The sequence below is a fragment of the Pogona vitticeps genome, chromosome 3, assembly GCF_051106095.1.
Source record: "Pogona vitticeps strain Pit_001003342236 chromosome 3, PviZW2.1, whole genome shotgun sequence".
Taxonomy (NCBI): Eukaryota; Metazoa; Chordata; class Lepidosauria; order Squamata; family Agamidae; genus Pogona; species Pogona vitticeps.
In genome coordinates this window covers 18,963,661-18,982,169 of record NC_135785.1, presented here as the reverse complement: position 1 = coordinate 18,982,169, position 18,509 = coordinate 18,963,661, and the positions used below count along the sequence as shown (strand labels likewise).

Here is an 18,509-nt window from a genome sequence, read left to right as displayed (position 1 = left end):
ATAAAGTTGATCTAGTGCTAAACTTGGTAATTTGTGTTAAAAAATAAAATAAAAATGTATCTGAGGCAACAGGGAGGACGATTGCAGGGATGAGTGTCCAAAACATCAAGCCCAGTGTAGTATGTCACTAGCACACTGCCACAGTGACACAAACACAGAGACACTGTTCTTTTTGAGAACAAACAACTGAACACACCGGGAAAAATCCCTTTGAATAGTTCTGGTTTGAAAAAGGTAGAAGCCCTCAGCAGCAGAGAAGAAACTCCATTTCAGGAACAAAAAGGGCCAAACGGATTTGAATTGGCCTTTGCATCATGTGATCAGTTCTCTTTTTTAAAAAAAGTAAATTAATAGGTTTTACACCTGTAGCAAATCTTGCAGTGTTTTACCCTTCTGTCACAGCCTACATTGGTTCAACTACACTGCATTGAGTTGACGTGTTAATGCCAGTACTGTGATTTTCTCCTGTTTTTTTTCATATTACATAGGCTGATCTACCAGCATTGAATCCTAGGTTCTTCCCCACCCAAACTCTCAGCCATTTCATGAGAAGAAGTTTCTAATTGGAAATTGCACATTAATTTGGGTGTTATTTTTTTTCAGGATGAGTAAACTTTGCTTTAAATGCTCATTTAGCAATGCTGATGAATGTGCTCCTTCTCTTCCTTTTCATCTGACAGACATGATCAAAGATTTTGTGTCAGCCAGGGATTTCGGCTCTCTTACTCACTTGGCCCTCATCAATGCAATCTACTTTAAGGGAAACTGGAAATCTCAATTCAGGCCAGAAAACACAAGAACGTTCTCCTTCACTAAGGATGATGAAAGTGAAGTGCAAATTCCAATGATGTATCAGCAGGGAGAATTTTATTACGGTAAGCAAAGGAGTCCAGCCAGTTAGTTTTATTTGGGGGCGGGGTGTATCATGTCCTCAGCTCTTAATGCCAACTCATAGAATATAATAATGACAGTAATAGTAATCTTAGATCTGCAGAACTGGAAGGGACCCCTTGAATCATTGAGTCCATATGATGGCTTTAGCTTTAAGCACTTTATAGTTAAGGTTGGTGAGAGGTTTCCATGTTATCTGCTCCACAGAAACAAAAAATGCATACTGCTTCCTCTTCCATCTGTGGTGACGACTTTTATAATATGACTGTTATTCACTGATGCCGTACTTCTACCTCTCAATCCTGCCAGCCTTTGAAACCCTGGTTCTCTTTTTGTCCCTTTTACCCAACTGGACAATGTTCAGTGGCAACGGTGGGGTGAAAATATGGGATTTCTATTTCCCCTCCGTGAGTAGGACTGCCTTTCCATGGAACACACCTGATCCTGGAAATTATTTCTCAAGAAAAAAATTCTCATATCTTCTGGTTGTGAAACAATTGGAAAACCTGACTCATTTGGAAAGGGTGCGCTCCACAAATGGATTCTAGTGTGTTAATACTAGGCCCTGGACACACTAGGTTTGCTCATCTCTGTTCTTATTGCATGATAAGATGATGAGAGAATACCCTGAAAAGTCCATGCTGCAGGTGACATAACAATCATACACCACAGAAAGAGGATGAAACAGTCCTCTTCCCATGGTATAGGATTAATTTTAAGTTAATGTTGATTTTAACTTTCAACATTGTGAAAAAGTATGATCCAAAGGAAAGAAAGTTTTCCCTGGTTTTGCTATCTCATCATCATGATCTGTTTAAATTCTGGTTCTGGGTGGGAAAGCAGTATCTTGTGAATTCAGATACCAATAAGTTAAAATGAAATGGTTTTCTTTCAGGGGAATTCAGTGATGGCTCCAATGAAGCTGGTGGCATCTATCAAGTTCTGGAAATACCCTACGAAGGTGACGAGATCAGTATGATGATCGTTCTTTCCAGGCAGGAAGTTCCTCTAGCCACACTGGAGCCATTGGTCAAAGCTCAGTTGATTGAGGAATGGGCCAGCTCTGTGAAGAAGCAGAAGGTGGAGGTGTATCTACCAAGGTAGGAATGGCTCAGGTTGTTGGAAGATTCTTCTGGGAGCATTACCACTTTGCATTTGTCTGTCACAAATGTCCACTAGGGCCATTTAGGAATAGAGTAGCTTGTGTCTGTCCTTTTCAATGGCCGTTGCTCCACCTTCTTTTTACCCGAAACAATGGAAGAAGACACTTCGACTTTCTGTCCCTCTGTGTTATCTTTCTTTTCAACCTGTTAACATTTCTCTCTTTGAGAGGGGACTCTGCCCCTGACCCTGAGAGGGGATTCTGCCCCCTCTAGCTTGTGGCCTATTGTCTAGAATAACAATTGGCCCTTTCTATCCATATATTTTCTAAATCAATCTTGGTAGCTGTTTTTTACTTCAAACCCAGCCTCCACCTGGTTTCTTGCTTCAGAGAATAGAGAAGCAAAGTCGGTTTAATAACCTGCAAGGAACAACTGCTGAAGCTACTCTGCTAAAACATGGGATCCCCTGAAAGGGCTGTCCCACAAAGAAACCCCAACGCCGGTTAAGCAAAGAGAAGTAGTGTAGTGGGTGTCAGGTTGTAGCAGAGGTGATGGGTGGAAAGAGCACAGAGGATTGGATTCAAATCCCTGTTTGATCTTTGAACATCAGGGACCTTCTTTCTGCTGTGGGATGGAATTCAAATTCAGAGAAGTTCTCAAGAGGGATACATTACAATAAAACAGGCAGAGCCAAAGACAAAAAAGAGGCAATACTGATAAAAGCAGCATCTCCAGGATGTCTGGCTCAAGGTCAGCAGCCACACTATCTGGGTTGTCCGGGACATCCAGATCTTTCTGGTATAGTTCCTCTGTGTATTCTTGCCACCTCTTCTTGATGTCTTCTGCTTCTGTAATACATACTACATGTAGACAATACATTAGATACTGTATCTGAGTCTCCTACATCTAAATCAGCCTAGAAATTAACAATGGTGGTGGTGATTTTATGCTTCAACTAAGTTTGTTATTGGTATATAGGATTGTCGAAAATGATAATGTATTTCAACAAGCCATGAAAAGATTTAGAGGCTGGTATTTTTAGCTTCATCCTAATTCCATCCATTAAAGCCTGAGATATGTGTTGTCATTCTAACCAGCAGTCTCCTGTTATTCCGGCCAGACTTCTTCTGTGAGTGTGATATAAAGAATAGATAAACCCTACAAATACAGCGGCGAAGTAGCCTTCGGACATTTTAGAGACGAGCAGCTATGATCTGCCTGTCTAGTTGAAATGTAGCAACTCCCTGAGCTGTCCACTTCCTTTGTTTGGCTATCTTTGTGTCCTCATGGAGGCCTTTGTAAGAACCCTCTCTGCTGATAAAAGACTGTTATGTAATTTTGGATGCTAATAGAATGTGAAGGGTAGAGATACAATGTGTTTCTTTCAGATGACAGGGATAATCATCACCAACCAATCACACTATGGATATGGCAGTAAGTTCAGGAAAACTAAGGGAAATATTTCCTTGTTTATTGCTACCTTGGGGGAATCCACAATTACATGATAAGCATTGCTTAAGGATGAAATCAACTGATCCTCAAACATTTTGCTGGAATGCAACACAACAGTAGCAAACTTAGCCATAAAAATATTAAGAATGCTTTACCTGCTCTCTGTGCCACTGAAACAGAGGGATTCCATGAGGCAGTGTTTGAGGCAGAGGAGTGGGAAAGGCAGTCAAGGGCAAAGATCTGTATTATCCTGGATTCTGTGTCATCTGCAAGGAGAAAGTGAAATAATCATAATAATTGTAGCAACTTTCATAGACACTTATCTAGATACTCACACTTCAGCCAGCAGTCTGAGAAATTTCCACTGCAATAATAGAATTGTAGAATCGTTGAGTTGGAAGGGATTTCAGGAATCGCAGCCAATATCAGCCAAGGAAGAAATCCGTGTACAGTATGTGATAAATGGCCATCCAACTTTTGTTTCAAAAATCTTCAGTGAAGAAGAATCCACTGCTTTATAGCTCATCAGAAGTACCTCATAATAATAATCTTAGAACTCCAGAGCTGAAAGGGGCACTATGGATCATCGAATCCAACCCCTGTCAAGGAGACACAGTAAGGAATTGAATTCTCAATCTCTGGCACTGAAGCCACATACTTCAACCACTAAGCTATCCACTCTTTAGTCAAAATCTCCTTCCTTTTAGTTTGAATCCATTGGTTTGGACTCTGCTCTCTAGAACCACAGAAAACAAACTTGAAGCATAGAATCCTGAAGTTGGAAGGGGCCTATAAGGCCATCGAATCCAACTCCCTGCTCATTGCAGGAATACAAATCAAAGAGTATCTGCTAGGTGGTTTTCTAAATTTCTTTGCCTCCAGGGTTGGGACACTCACCAGCTCTCACGGTAATTATCAGGAAAAACTTCCTAACTGTTAGAGCATTGTGGTACTGTTCTAACAGTTAGGAAGTTTTTCCTGATAATCAGGAATCAGGGTCTTGCACTCAGGGATAATCAAAAACAGATTCTGCCCCTCTGTATGATGGCCTTTCAAGTATTTGAAAAGTGCTCTCACATCTTCCCTCAGTTTTTTTCTTTTTCAAGATTAATACATGCCCAGTTCTTTCAGTCTTTCCTCATAGGGCTTGGTTTCCACCCCCAATCATCCTTGTTGCCATCCTCTGAAATTGTTCAAATCTGTTGACATCCTTCTTGAAGTCCCATGTCCAGAACTGGACACAGTACTCAAGATGAGGCCTAACCAGTGCTGAATAGAGGGGAACTGGTACCTTGCAGGATTTGGAGACGATGGCTGCTTCTGCGGCAAGATCTCTTCGCCGTGCGGGGTCTCTTTGCCATACGCCCCAGAGCAGTGCTCTGGCCATCACGAGTGCTCTGGGAGGGTGGGGGCAGGAGCAAGTTTGTTTTTAAGAAAGCTCTGCCCCCCCCCCGGTTCAGCCTCTTTTAAGGCTCTCAGCCCACCCACACTCCCTGTTTTTCAATGTGAGTTTACTGGTTGCCATTCAGGGCCGGATAGGAACTTTTGACTTGATTGGCCAGTACTTGCAAGGATTTTTCGCCTATCCCACACTGATTGAGGTGAGGTCGTTTATGGGTGTTATTGTCAGGTTCGGTCACACTGGAGCCATTAATCATCACTCTCTCAGTATAATGCTGTAGCCAACTGTGTTGTTCTATCCAGCCCACACCTAGTTAGCTTGCGAATCAGAATATCATCGGGCATGTTGTCCAAAGCTTTGCTAAAGTCAAGATATACTATGTGTACAGCATTCCCTCTATCTGTCATGGAGGCTACCCAACCTAAAAATGATATCTGATTAGTCTGGCAGGATTTCTTCTTGACAAATCCGTGTTGATTTCTAATTATTATTGCTCTATTTTCTAGGTTCTTGCATAGTGGTGGCCTTATAAACTGTTCCAGAATTTTCCCTGAGATTGACATCAGGCTAACTAGTCTGTAATTCTCAGGTTCCTTTTTTGCCCTTTTTGAAGATAGGGACAACATTAGATCCCCTCCAATCATCTGGTACCTCACCCTTTCCCCATGATTTCAAGAAAATAATGGGTAGTGTTTTTGAGAGTTCTTCAGCCAGTTCTTTCAATACTTTTGGATACAGTTTATCCTGCCCTCAAGACTTGAACTCATTTAAGGTAATAAGGTATTTCTTGCCTATTTGTTCATCAACCTCCAGCTTCAATCCTGTCCCCTCCACTTGCACTTCACATTTCTCTGGCGGGTCATAACCTCTCCTTTATGAAAAGACTAAGCTAAAATAGGAATTGAGCACTTCTGCCTTTTCTTTGTCAGCTGTTGTCATCTTTCCATCTCCATTGAGAAGCTCAGGCACTATTTCTTTTCCTTGTTGTTTTCTATGAACATACTTGAAGAACGCTTTTTTGTTGCTTTTAGTGTCTCTTGCTAACCTCCACTCATTCTCAGCTTTTGCCTTCCTAATGCCATCCCTGCCATTCCATACCGCTTCTCTATACTCTTCCTTTGTGACCTGAACTTCTTTCCACTTCCTATACTGGTCCTTTTTTGTTTTCAGGTCCTCTCTGAACTTGTTGTGAAGTCACGCTGGCCTTTTTTGCTGTCTCCTATCACCTTTCTTGGACTCTTTGTTGGGATCTTCTGCTGTGTGACTTTACTTATCCTTGTTCTGAGTTTATTAAATTGTTTTTTTAAAAAAAATCCAGCATATATGTGTGGTTACACTCTTCTCTGGTTTCCTTTGAAATCAAGAATTCTAGTAGAACATGGTCACTCTCACCCAGAGTTCTTCTTACTGCCATGTCTTCCAACAAGTCACCTCCGCTGGTTAGAATCAAGTCAAAAGTAGCTAGTCCTCTAGCTTCTTTCTCCACTTTTTTTGTAGGAGAAAATTATCAGCCACACAAGCCAGGAATTTTTTGGAAAGCCCATACTTGGCAGAATTTGCCTCCCAACAGATATCAGGATAATTGAAATCTCCCATCACTACTACATCATGTCTCTTTGAAATTCTTGCAGTTTGTTTTTCAAAAGTTTCATCCACATCCTCTCTTTGATCGGGTGGTTCCTTTTGTTTTTCATCCCAACTACATTGATCCATCTTCCCCATGGCAGCCCTTCAGTTATAAGAGGATACCAGTGGAAGACAGGAGGGCCTGGCGTGCTCTGGTCCAAGGGGTCACAAAGAGTCAGACACGACTTAACAACTAAACAACAACAAATCATATCATGTCAGTCTTGTGCATACCCACATTGCTCAATCAGTCTTCTAAGGGTTTGGTGTCTAGACACTTTACCTCTACCCACATTCCAGTTTCTAGATATCCTCCTTAAACTGTGGTAACCGGAAGTAGCCTGTGGATCTCTAGAAGTTATCCATCCAGATTTAGAAAACACAGCTTTAGTCTGTAATAGAGGACTATCTTCTGACAGCACTTCAGACAGACAGCCATCACCTGTAAAGTAGGGCATATGTCCATCTGGTGTCTATATGGTGTCCATTTTGTTCACACTATCGTTTCCTACAGAAAATTGCAATAGCAATGAATGAATTATCAGAGGAAGAAAAAGGAAGTGTCACCGTTTACAGGAACAATTGGGAGTGCAGAGAAAATATACTTACCTCAGATTGCTTCCAAGAGGAAAAGATGTGAAATCTGTGTGCGATTAATGAAGAACAGTGGACATTTATTTTGAAGGTCCAAACAATTCCAGTGGAGGGTGAAGCTGAATCATAAATAGAATACCTCTGACTTGGTTACTGTTATTAGCCAGTATGTCTTCCTTTTCATGTTCTAAACTGTTCGGAAGACATTTTTGCAAATTAGTTTCATGGTCCATTTGACTGCCGCACAAAAGCGGATTTAAAAATGTTGATCACTTTAGCTTGCAAGCTGTGGCTTTAAGAAAGAAGCAAAATATCATTTAACAATCCTGTACTGCTTTTTCTCTTTGGCTATTAAGACCAAGCAAACAGCAGTTTCGGTTGAACGCTGATAGTGTGGATGGAAGATTAGGAACAGTGTGATTAACTTAGCTTTGCTTAGCTACTCAGGCTCTATTACAAATATAAAAGTTCTTTTAAAAAACAATCATCACTTTATAATTGGACGGAGTCTTTCTGCACACTGAAATATTAATTTTATTCAACTGCATGCTTCTAAATATAGAGCCTATAGGCTACACACACCCTCCCCTTCTTTTTGACTTTTCCTGATTTTTTTGTTTTGCTTTTTAATTTTAGGATAGCATGAAATATATATAAAAAGAATTTATCTAGTGCATTGATAACATCCAGTAGATCTGCTTGTGGTCCTTGGAGAAATTCAAGTTTGAAATCTGTAATTAATCTCTGGAATGTAATAAGGGAATTACACCATTGGAGTAGTGCTCACTGTGTTTATGCAAGCTACCTTTTAGGTTACTTTTACAAGAACATGCAGGGCGGAAAAGTCATCTACTGTATTTTATCTGTTCTCAGCGCTTTGCTTCACTCATAAAAGAGCCTTAGGAATGTATTCGCGAAGGCGAACATGCCCTAAAACAAACTGGACATGAAATTTTATTTCAAAATACTGAAATACTGGACAACACCAGCAATCATTACGTCAGATTGCACAGGGAAGCCATTGAAATCCACAAGCATCAACAAAACTTCAACTGGAAGGAGGAAAGTATGAAGCTCAACAAAACCTGGCTCCCAGCTCTCAAAAACACAGAGTGCAAAAGGTCAACGAACTCCACCCAGCCACAAGGTCAGGGGATTACTACACACAAAAGACCAGCTAATGACACCCATCAACCACAGGGACAGATAATCTCCCCTTCTTATCAAAACAATACACCCACAACAAAACACACTAATCAACCATCTCCTGATTAGGACAATAGCCTATCTCACAAACTAGCTTTCTCACAGCCATAAATAATCCACTCTCAAGCCTACCCAGAGCACAGAGTGCTGTCCTCTGAAGATGCCGGCCACAGAGACTGGCGAAACATTAGGAAGAACCACCTTCAGAACACAGCCAAGAAGCCCAAAAAACCCACAACAGCCTTAGGAATATTTGTGGAGAGTCTGAAATAAAATCATGTTCCCAAGTGCATTTTACCATTGCTCTCTACTGTGACCAAGAGACATAAGATATAAGCAGACATGAATGGGCTTCACTCTCCGTGGTTACAGTTATGGTGAAGATCAGCGGGAATGAGAGGTAGAATATTTTTTTTCTAATCCTTTTCCAACACCAAATGGCACCTAAATGGATCCTTTTAATTTCTCTCGTACTTATTGGGTTCGATCCAGATGTGTCTTCTGCACACCAAAAGACAAGGCAGCCCTGCTGAAATTCTTCTAACTTCTCTTACTCAGCTGGCCGTTCTCTCTGTCTGATAAGAGGCTGCTCCCTTCACCCTCTGGAGCAGATTTTGGAGCAAAAGAGATGGACAGCTGGAATTATATAATTTAAAGGAATTAAAAGCTTCCTAGCTCCTTCCTTTTAGGCTCTAGGGCTCCTTAGTACTGCTTGCCCTGGGGAAACCTTTGGGAGCCTCAGAACATTGAGGGGGGGGAATTTAATACTAAAAATTATCTACTGGATAGCCCTTGTTGGGTTCAGAACCACCACCAGCAATCCAGCAACATTATTTTTACTGTTAAAGTCTTTTTCCTTTCCATCCTGAGGCCCCCAAAGGCTTCTCTAGGGCAGTCTTCAGGAGCCTCAGAATATAAAAGAAGGAGAATAGGAAGATTTTAAATTAAATGTTTACGGTACCTGAGTTATGCCATGCAGGATTTTGCCCACTGTTATGGATTTTCTGGAATCTATTCGCGAAGGCTTTCACGGCCGAGATCTAATGGTTGTTCTGCGTTTTTCGGGCTCTTTGGCCGTGTTCTGAAGGTTGTTCTTCCTGACATTTCGCCAGTCTCTGTGGCCGGCATCTTCAGAGGACAGCAACCAGAGTACAGGTTGCTGTCCTCTGAAGATGCCGGCCACAGAGACTGGCGAAACGTCAGGAAGAACAACCTTCAGAACACGGCCAAAGAGCCCGAAAAACCCAGAACAACCATTTCTGGAATCTGTTAGGATTTTCACTGGATCCAACTCATGATCCGCCATCTCAGAATCCCCAGGCTTTATTGTCAGTGATAAAGGTCTATAGGAATTGTAGGGCAAAAAGCTCATGTGCCAAAGATTTGTCACGCCTGGGATAGGGAAAAACATACATTTGTGGGAACGAGAAGGGGAGGTGTGTATCCAACACTGGATGGCAGTGGGCAACTGAAGGAGAAGACAAAGAAGGAGAAGGAGAAGAATCTTTCAAAATGTATGTTCCACATCTCCCAGAAAGGGAATGTGCAATGAATTTCATTATCCTGCTCTAAACTCTTTGTAACATACAAGCTTTCCTTCAGCAAACACTTCAGCAACCGTAGTGACTGTTCTCTTGTTTGCCGATCTTATAGAAGCTGAATCTCCATTTCTATTAGAGTTCCATGTTTATGGTTTGTTAAATAGATAAAGAGCCACAATGAACCAAAACAAACAAAGCATAGACCACTTATTTTTAAAGGAACTGTAATTCCATTCTGGGCAAGCAAAAGCTATGCTCAATTTCTTTATCTTGGTTATGGTTTTTTTTAAAAGAATACTTTTTTTTCAAACTAAAATGAGCAAAATAGCTTTCCAACAAGTCACTTATATTTGTAATTTTCTTTAAAAAGTAGTTGTGTCAGAGACATGAAAGCGTTCTGCAACAGAATCAGCAGGAGAGTCCCGTGGGACCTAATTTAAACCTTTGACACAAAGAAAGGGTTCGAAAACTGTATGTCTTGTTTAAACAGAGAACCACAATTTCTCTCACAGAGCAAAGGATTTGCCCAAAGCTAAGATTATGTAACAGTAAATATATATTGAAGGTAACTGACAAGTTTGTAAAGTCACCTCCATGTTACCACACTGTAGAAAAATCTGACAGGTTGTTTATTTCTGATGGTACCTCTGTCACTGCTTCAGGAACTAGCAGAGGTCAACGTTGCAGTCTGGAAATTGGAGGTGACAGTAAAAAGGATTTCATTTTGTACCAAATTAATTTCAAAGATTCTATGTTCTCTTGTGTAGCTATGACTGGGAGCCTCCATAGACTTCCTCGCCAGTGCCAGAAATTATTATCTCTCTGCTGAGCATACAACAGAATCTTAAAAACTAGCATAGAAATATAAAAGGCTTAGTTCTACATTCATAGTCATTTAGTATGGGACCAGTATTTTTCAGCTTCACTTGGACAATGCAGTACATCAGATCATATTTTTTTTAAAATTGTTTATATCATGCAATTTCTGAAGGAAATTTTGTGCGCTGTATGTGGTCCTTCCTCTTTCATCGTCACACTAACCCCATGGGACAGCTTAGGCTGAAAGAGCATGCTCCCAAGTCATCCAGTAATCCTTTATTTTGCCCCCGTTTGCCCCCATGCACAACACAACACACCAGCTCTCTTGTGTAAGTTGCTTTTCCTTTCCTTTGTGAAGTTCTAAAAGCACTGTTCGTGGTGGCAAAAGATCATTTTATCCAATTTTTCAGAATTTGGTACATGTACATTTCTAGTTATTATATCCTCCACATTTTCCTTTTCAGAGATTTGGCACTTGTTAGGTGAAAATACGGTTGATCGAGCATACAAGATGGTCGCTGGTTCAGGTCAGAGAATTCCGGGGTCCAAGTTTCTGCAGGGGCCAAGAAAAGATTTAAAAGAAGTCCAAAAAAATGGAATGAAGTCGGGTGTTCACCATTCAAAGTGTGTGTGTGTGTGTGTGTGTGTGTGTGTGTGTGTGTGTATACACAACTCAGAGCCAACCAAATACTTACTGCACCCCTCAATCTGAGCCCTGCTTTCCATTTTCTGCCTCTTCCTCCAACAGTAGGTTCTTCACAGTGTTCAACACAACTACAAAATAAAATTCCATTTGATATCCTTCCCCAGATCCACATCTCGAACAAAGGTTGGTAGCTCGGGCCATTCAACAACTAAACACTGTGGCCACAGAGAGGGGCCCTTCCTAAGAAAGGTTCTCTAGGCTTTTCTTCACATTCTCACTTATCTCTAAGAAAGGGGACAATTGTTTGGCCCACTGCGAACCGAATATTTTCAAAATAAATTGCCACATCAAGGAAATGCAGAGTGCAATCCTTTCAAACCATATAAAAGCCCCTATACATGGCCATAGACTTGACTTGTGTTTGTGTGGTTTTATTTTTAATGACTTGGACTGAACTCAGGATTTGGAGCTTTTTTTCCCAAGCCATTTTTTTGAGTCCCTATTCTTTTAGTTTTTTAAAAAATTCTTGTTTTACTTATCTTATAAACTGTTCTGTTTTCCGATTGGAACCCTCTTGTTTAAGAGGCTGCAGAGGGCAATTTGACTGTAGAAGCTTCCCAGACCTCTTCTCCCTTTTGAAGACTCCTCTCTGTGTGTCTGTGACTGCGTGAGTAGGGTAGGGAGGCAGAATGCTTCTCCACGTAAAAGTGAGCAGAGCTGCTGTTGAACTTGTTGTCTGAACTCTTCCCTGCAAGTTTTTGCACCATTTTGCAGACTGTTCATGTGTGTGGTCATGCACAAAGATGACTTCTTTTTCAGCGGATCTCCCACAAGACACATGCACGCTTGCACACCTTCTCTGCAAAAAGATGCAAAAACGTTCATCATTTTGCAGAGAGGGAGTGTGTGTGTGTGTCTCTTGCAGGGAGCAGCTCAAGAAAAAAAGTCACCCACATGCTTGCACACACACAAGTTCTCTGCAAAACGATGCAAAAACCTGCAGATAAGAGCTCGAACGGCAAGTTTAGCAGATGTTGAGCCCACCCAGAGAAGCAGTCTCCCTCCCCCCCCCACAGTTAGTCTCTCTCACACACAAAGCAGCTGGCAACAACCCCCCCTTCACACACAGACAAACAAACAGTCCCGTGCAATTTCCCTCTGTCTGTAGCCTGTTAAAAAAAGAATCTTCCTGCCTGAAATTGAGCTGTTTAAAAGATAAGTGAAGCAAGATTTTTTAAAAAATTTAAAACTTTTTTAAAAAGTTTTCAGGGGAAGGACAGGAGGAACAACAGTGGGTTGTTCACAAGCCTCAAATCTCCACCACACACAAACCCACCCCTTTCTTATTTTTTTCTGTGAACAAAAACTTATTTTTAATAGCAACTTGAGACTCAGACTTGGGGATTGCGACTTGGTACCAAAGATTTGGATTCGGGCTTGGGACTTGGACTTAAAGGCTTACCAACATCCCTGTCATATACTGCCACTCAGACTGTCATGTGTACACACAGAAATATGCTTGCCCCACTATGTCCAGCTACTATTTCATTGATGCTACATTGCCCTTCCCTTGCTTGTCCTTCAGTGCTTGCATTGCATGTTGCTTATCTTATTTTGCTTTTCTGTCCTTTTTTAACATTATATTTCCTTTGAACTTTAATGTGATTCATAAGATTATATGATCCTACACTTAAATTAACCATTTCAGGGATAAATGTCAACTGTGATGGACCCCATAGACTCAAACTATCAAATAGTGTTATAAAATGTTATAGTGCTCTGAGATCAATGTTTAAATGTCGTACGTTAAACCTTGACACATGGACAGCTGCTGTTATGCCTTTCTTCCAATCCCTCTCAAATCCAAAGTTCCCAGGAAGCCATGTCTACAGTGATGCTCACTGATCCTAGTGGCTCCCCACTGGACCAAATTCCAGTAGTCCAGATTCCCCCTGGATGGCTCTTGCTGTAGAGGAGCGATGGCGAATATATGCCACGCATGCCACAGCTGGCACGCAGAGCCCTTTCTGCGGGCATGCAAGCCATAAGTTGCTGGGTCACTACTCCCACCCACCCCGTAGGGACCTCTAGAGGGTCCCAGATTCATTCCCAAGCACCATTACTTTCCCTCCCATGTTTCTTTCACCTATCTAAATCCAGACAGGTCCCACTTAGTCACTTCTTAGGGCACAATGTGGAAAACCAATAGTTTCACATTTCCAAAGCTATGAACCAAGGGTGTATCTTACTTCTGTGTCTATTCAGTCTGTATGCACAAGATATAAAAAAAACTGGACTAGATTCAAATGAAAGAGGAGTGCAGATTAGTAGGAGAGACATCCATAATTTAAGATATGCAGAATGGAGACAGCAGCCAAGAAAATGGAATGAGGCTAAAGGGCATTTATAATCAAAAGTAAGGGTGGTGTCACTGGATATCAAGACCAAGATCACCTTAACTTTGGTACTACCAATTACTATGTATGGATGTGAAAACCGGACAGCAGAGCAAACTGAAAAAGAAAGGTAAAGGTTCATTTGAAATATAGTTTTGTAAGACAACTTTATGGATGACATGAACTGTCAGAAAGACAAAACATAATTGGGTGCTAGATCAAATCAAGCCTGAACCTTCCCTTACTAAATTTATTAAACCTTCCTAAAATGAGGCTACAATATTTCAGGCATATCATGGGAAGACCAAGCTCACTGGAAAAGACAACAATGCTAGGAAAAGGTAAAGACTGAACATGAGATAGATTGACTCAATCGGGTCACAGGAAGGAAGTCAAAGCCTTGGCTTTGGAAGACCTGAGCAGAGCTATTAATAATAGGACCTTTTGGAAGTCACAAATTCACCAGGTTGCAATAAGTCAGGAGGACTTATCAGAACGTAACAGCTAGTCCCTTGAAGCCTGAACCCTTCCTCCATTAATGATTCAGATACTCCAATAAGCTCATCTCTGCTCTGATGTCTTCCTAATAGGCCTTCCACTATCAGAATGTATGAGTCCATCTGAAAGATTTTCTTCCATGGGTTCATAATTATTCAGTGGACTTAAACCACGCATCCTTTCCACAGGTCCTAGCATTGCTGTAGGCAGGTATCAGAATGGGTCTCTGTCAGCAACCTACTCAAAAGGCAAATAGCAGCTTTTTCAAACATCCTCACTAAACCAGGTATGCCCTCTATGTCTCTCCTCACATCGTTAGAGGAGCATCCCTACTCAGCCCACCTGTGGTTCACAGGCTTCTTGCCTGGAAACAACACATAGTACTGAATGTTCTCACCAAATCACCTTTGAACCCTTTGTTCTATCTCCTTCAGATTACTAATCTTAAAGGTTGTCTTTGGTGGCCATTACATCCACCTGGTAAGTATCTACAATCAGTCCCAAACAGGCTCATTTTCAACAAAGACACAGTCACATTTAAACTTGATCCTCCATTTCTCCCAAAAATTATCATGATTTTCACAAAATGTAAGAATCAGCAGTCCCTCTCTGTGTGTCCCGATCTTTTGCACCCTGGGGCAAAAAATGTGGCATAAATATGACATTCTCAGAAATTTAAATCAAGCACACATAATCTTTCAAAAGGTCTGAGGCTCTGTTTCTTTTCTGCTTGCCTCAAACATCAAAGCAGCCACTATAACCTCATGGGTAGAGGCCTTCGTTGTCATCATCTACAAGACTCAAGGCCTGATACCTCCACGTTTGCTACCTTTTCCACTAACATCCCTATCATGAAAATCTGCGAGCCATTTCACATACATTAAACATTACAAAATGGGCATTTGTCTCATCTCAGGTATGCTTTAGGCACAGAATCCTTCAGCAGCGCCTCTGTCCTTCACTGACCCATCTGTCAGTCTATGGTACTTGGGTATATCCCATTCAGAGGTGTCTCTTCCACTGAAGGCAAAGAATGGATTGGGGAAATTTACAGCAAATGTCTATTCTTATCTGTGAAGAAAGAGATACCCTAGCTTTCCCAGTTGGTGATGCTCTAGAAATACAGTACTTCTTTTTTCTCTCTGCTTATGGGTTGCTGGAACCAGTTGTATTGGCTCTTGCCTTTCCATTGGACTATTTCAGCAATGTGGAGAGGGGGGATTTGCTGCTTGGGTAACAGCCTATCCTCCATATTACCTTACCCGGGCTTCATGCTCTGGAGAGGACACTCCTCGATTCAGAGCATGTTACCATAGTCTCTCGAGACTGAAGGATGCCTATGATGATATGGGTTGACATCACTCTTTCCCAGCACTATGTACACAACCTGAATCCTCCTAGCGTTTACATGGTAAAATAATATAGGCTAGTCAATGCCCCATTGTCTTAGTCAGTTTTTCCTTAAGACAAACAATCTGTCACAGGGTTATACAGATAGCAGTTGGCCTGTTGTCTTTTTTTTGTGGGTTGCCATTCACTTCTGCTTGATGAAGTTCGGTGGCCTCATTCTAATGAGTTGTCGCAGTTAGAGTAAGTTTGTTGAATCTAAACTGAATGGTGAGTAAAAGGCTTATATTAATTCAATGTCCAAAATCATGCAAATGGTATAACTTTTGGAGATGAATTGCCTCGAGTAAAGTAATCACCATAAACATTATACATTTGTGTACCAAGTCATACAATTCAGTACTCAACCGGTAATATTTATAGTGATTTCTTAACCTAGGGCAATTCAGTTCCAAAAGTAATGTCATTTATGCTAGGCCAGTGGAGCTAGGTAAGAGGATTTGGACCACTGGGTTTAATTTAATGGGAACCACCAGTTTGATTCAGACCTCTGAGGTGAAGTTCTGTGGGAGTCAGCATGGTGTAATGTTTATAGTCTTAGACTAGATCTGAGTTTAGCTTTTCATTCAGCCATGAAATTCACTAGGTAACTTTGAGTCAATTGCATTATCTCCACTGGACTTAGCTCATGGTGTTGTTGAGATAATCAAGAGGAGAGCCGTATATACTGCCTTGAACCCCTTGAAGAAAAGGCAAGTTATAAATGTATCAAACAAATAAGGTTTTGATACTAGCCTTGATTATGATTTTGGAGTTGTAGAAGATCTTTAGCTATTTGCATAATTAGCAGAGCACTTTAATTATTTAAATATTCATAAGTATCTATTCTGAACCATCTCTATCCAAGCCATTGAAGAGAATATAATCATAAGCATGAAATCTAGCATTATAATACAATCCAAATAATAATAATAATAAATTCAATGCCCCCCTCAGCAATTAAAATATAATTCAGCTAATATAAATGCTATTTCCAGAGAAAGAGCAATAAAACATTAATAAAACAGCAGCATGAGCCCATAAAATGCACCTGTGAAAAGAAGCTATTCAAAACAGGTGGGTTTGCAAAGACTTTTTAAATATTGCAGCTATGACGGCCAAGGAGCCTCCCCTAGGGAGGCAGTTCCATATGGCAGTATAACATCTTCCTACATGCAGCACGTTGAATGTCACTGGATGTCTTGTTCTGAACTGTAAAAATGTCCTAGTATTTCTAGAAACCTTGTTTGGCTTGATTGACAGATTTAAAGCCCAGTTTCACTTTACTTTAGAGGTGGAGATAGGGATGAGTTAGTTTTTTACAACATCTGTTATGTTTTACATCTGGATTGGTCTTACGTGGCTTCAGAAGCTAGCAGCACAATCTACTAACTGATAGAAGGTGAGTTGTACATGTTTCACTAAATAGATGCATAAATAAAACTGCTATCCCCTAGGCTTGATGTCTATGTTCAGGAAGTGTGCTAGGTCAAAAGCAGCCCAAATCTGACCATCTGGAGTTCTCGAGATCCCTGATAACTTGTCCTCTTCGTGTGCTACGTGTTCCTCCCATGTGTTCCCTAATGATTGTCAGTGGAACTGAAATCCTTCATAATTAATGCTCCTGTCACTTCAGCACAAGCCTTTGCATTCCTTCAGTGTTTTCAGCAGTGCTGCTTTGTCTGGTGATATATCCCTGTGACATTTTTAATCTGGCTCTTGTTACCTTCTCTCACGGTTGCTTTTCACACAGCCTCGTTCGCCGGAGAAGTCCAGATGGTCCGGAATGTTTCTTTTTGTTTTCTAGTTTTAACATAACAAACCTGTTTCTGGTGACAATTTCCCCCAGCGACAGTTTTTTTGCCTCTGTATCTCTACATGGAGTACACCATTTGCAGGGTGAGGGAAACTGTCTTGATTTTCAAATATACCATTTTTATTTAATTTTTTATTATGTTTAAGCCTGCCTTTCCTCGAAAGGAGCTGAAAGTACACAGTTTCCCCGCTCCTGGATCTTTTAAATCCTTGAAATAACTTCCTTCCTTCCTTCCTCTCTTTTGCCCCATTAGTTCAATGCACTACTCTGGGTGGTTTGCAGCAAGATAAAACTCAATAGGCATATATTAGATAAAAGAAGTTAACAACGCTCAAACAGAAAACGCGAAGAGGCATAAATTGCAGGATAAAATGCAGCACTTGAGGCCTATAACAAAGCACCAAGAAAAACACATCAGACAGCATTACCAAGAAAGGCCTCTCTGTAAAGCAATATTTTCAGGAGTCTTTTAAATGTTTTGGGGGGGGCAAGTTCAGTTCCACCAGTAGTTGGTGCCACAGCAAAGAAGGCCCTATTTCTGATAGATGATTTCCTGGCCTCCCTTGGAGTAGCTACCCAGAGGAGCATTGCTTGGGAGGACCTAGTGGAGTGGGTAGATGACATTGGGGATACCCTATATACTAGGTCCAGCTGAGAAGTATTGAGGTGCCCAGGGTCTCCTTCTGAGTTTCGTTGCTGAATGGTCAGTTATTCCTGCTAACTAATCCAACACACTGCCAAGTATACACAACCTGCTAAGTGTCTTCTGTTTGAATCATTGCGGTATTACCAATAACATCTCCCAGTGGGATAAAGCTGTTGTCTCCACAGTTCTGAAGGAGACTGAAACTCCTCAAGCATCCCACAAATAAATGAAGTAGGGAGGAAGATCAACTGAATCCAGATCTTCTAAGCTCTGGAAGGATCAGGAGATCTTTCTTTTTTTGGAGTACTACAAGAGACATTCTGGATCAAACCTTGGGTCCGTGTAGTATCCTGATTAGGACAATGTCCGAACAGATGCTTCCAGGAAGTTCACAAGCAAGATGTGGAAGTACCAGTTGACTACCAGAGAGAGCTTTTGGGTCATACCTTCAGAATCCCCCAGCCAGGTTTGTCACTGGCCACGCTGA

General features: G+C 41.1%; 1 protein-coding gene across 2 annotated transcripts in view; it reads left to right on the top strand.

The window, feature by feature from the left end:
- Positions 1–18,509, top strand: part of SERPINI1 (serpin family I member 1) — a 187,091-nt gene that overhangs the window by 148,596 nt on the left and 19,986 nt on the right. For both annotated transcript variants that reach the window (XM_072996165.2, XM_078389681.1), the window contains exons 4-5: positions 681–875; positions 1,787–1,991. In XM_072996165.2, the coding sequence (XP_072852266.2) occupies positions 681–875; positions 1,787–1,991 (400 nt within the window). The remainder of the gene's footprint in view (positions 1–680; positions 876–1,786; positions 1,992–18,509) is intronic.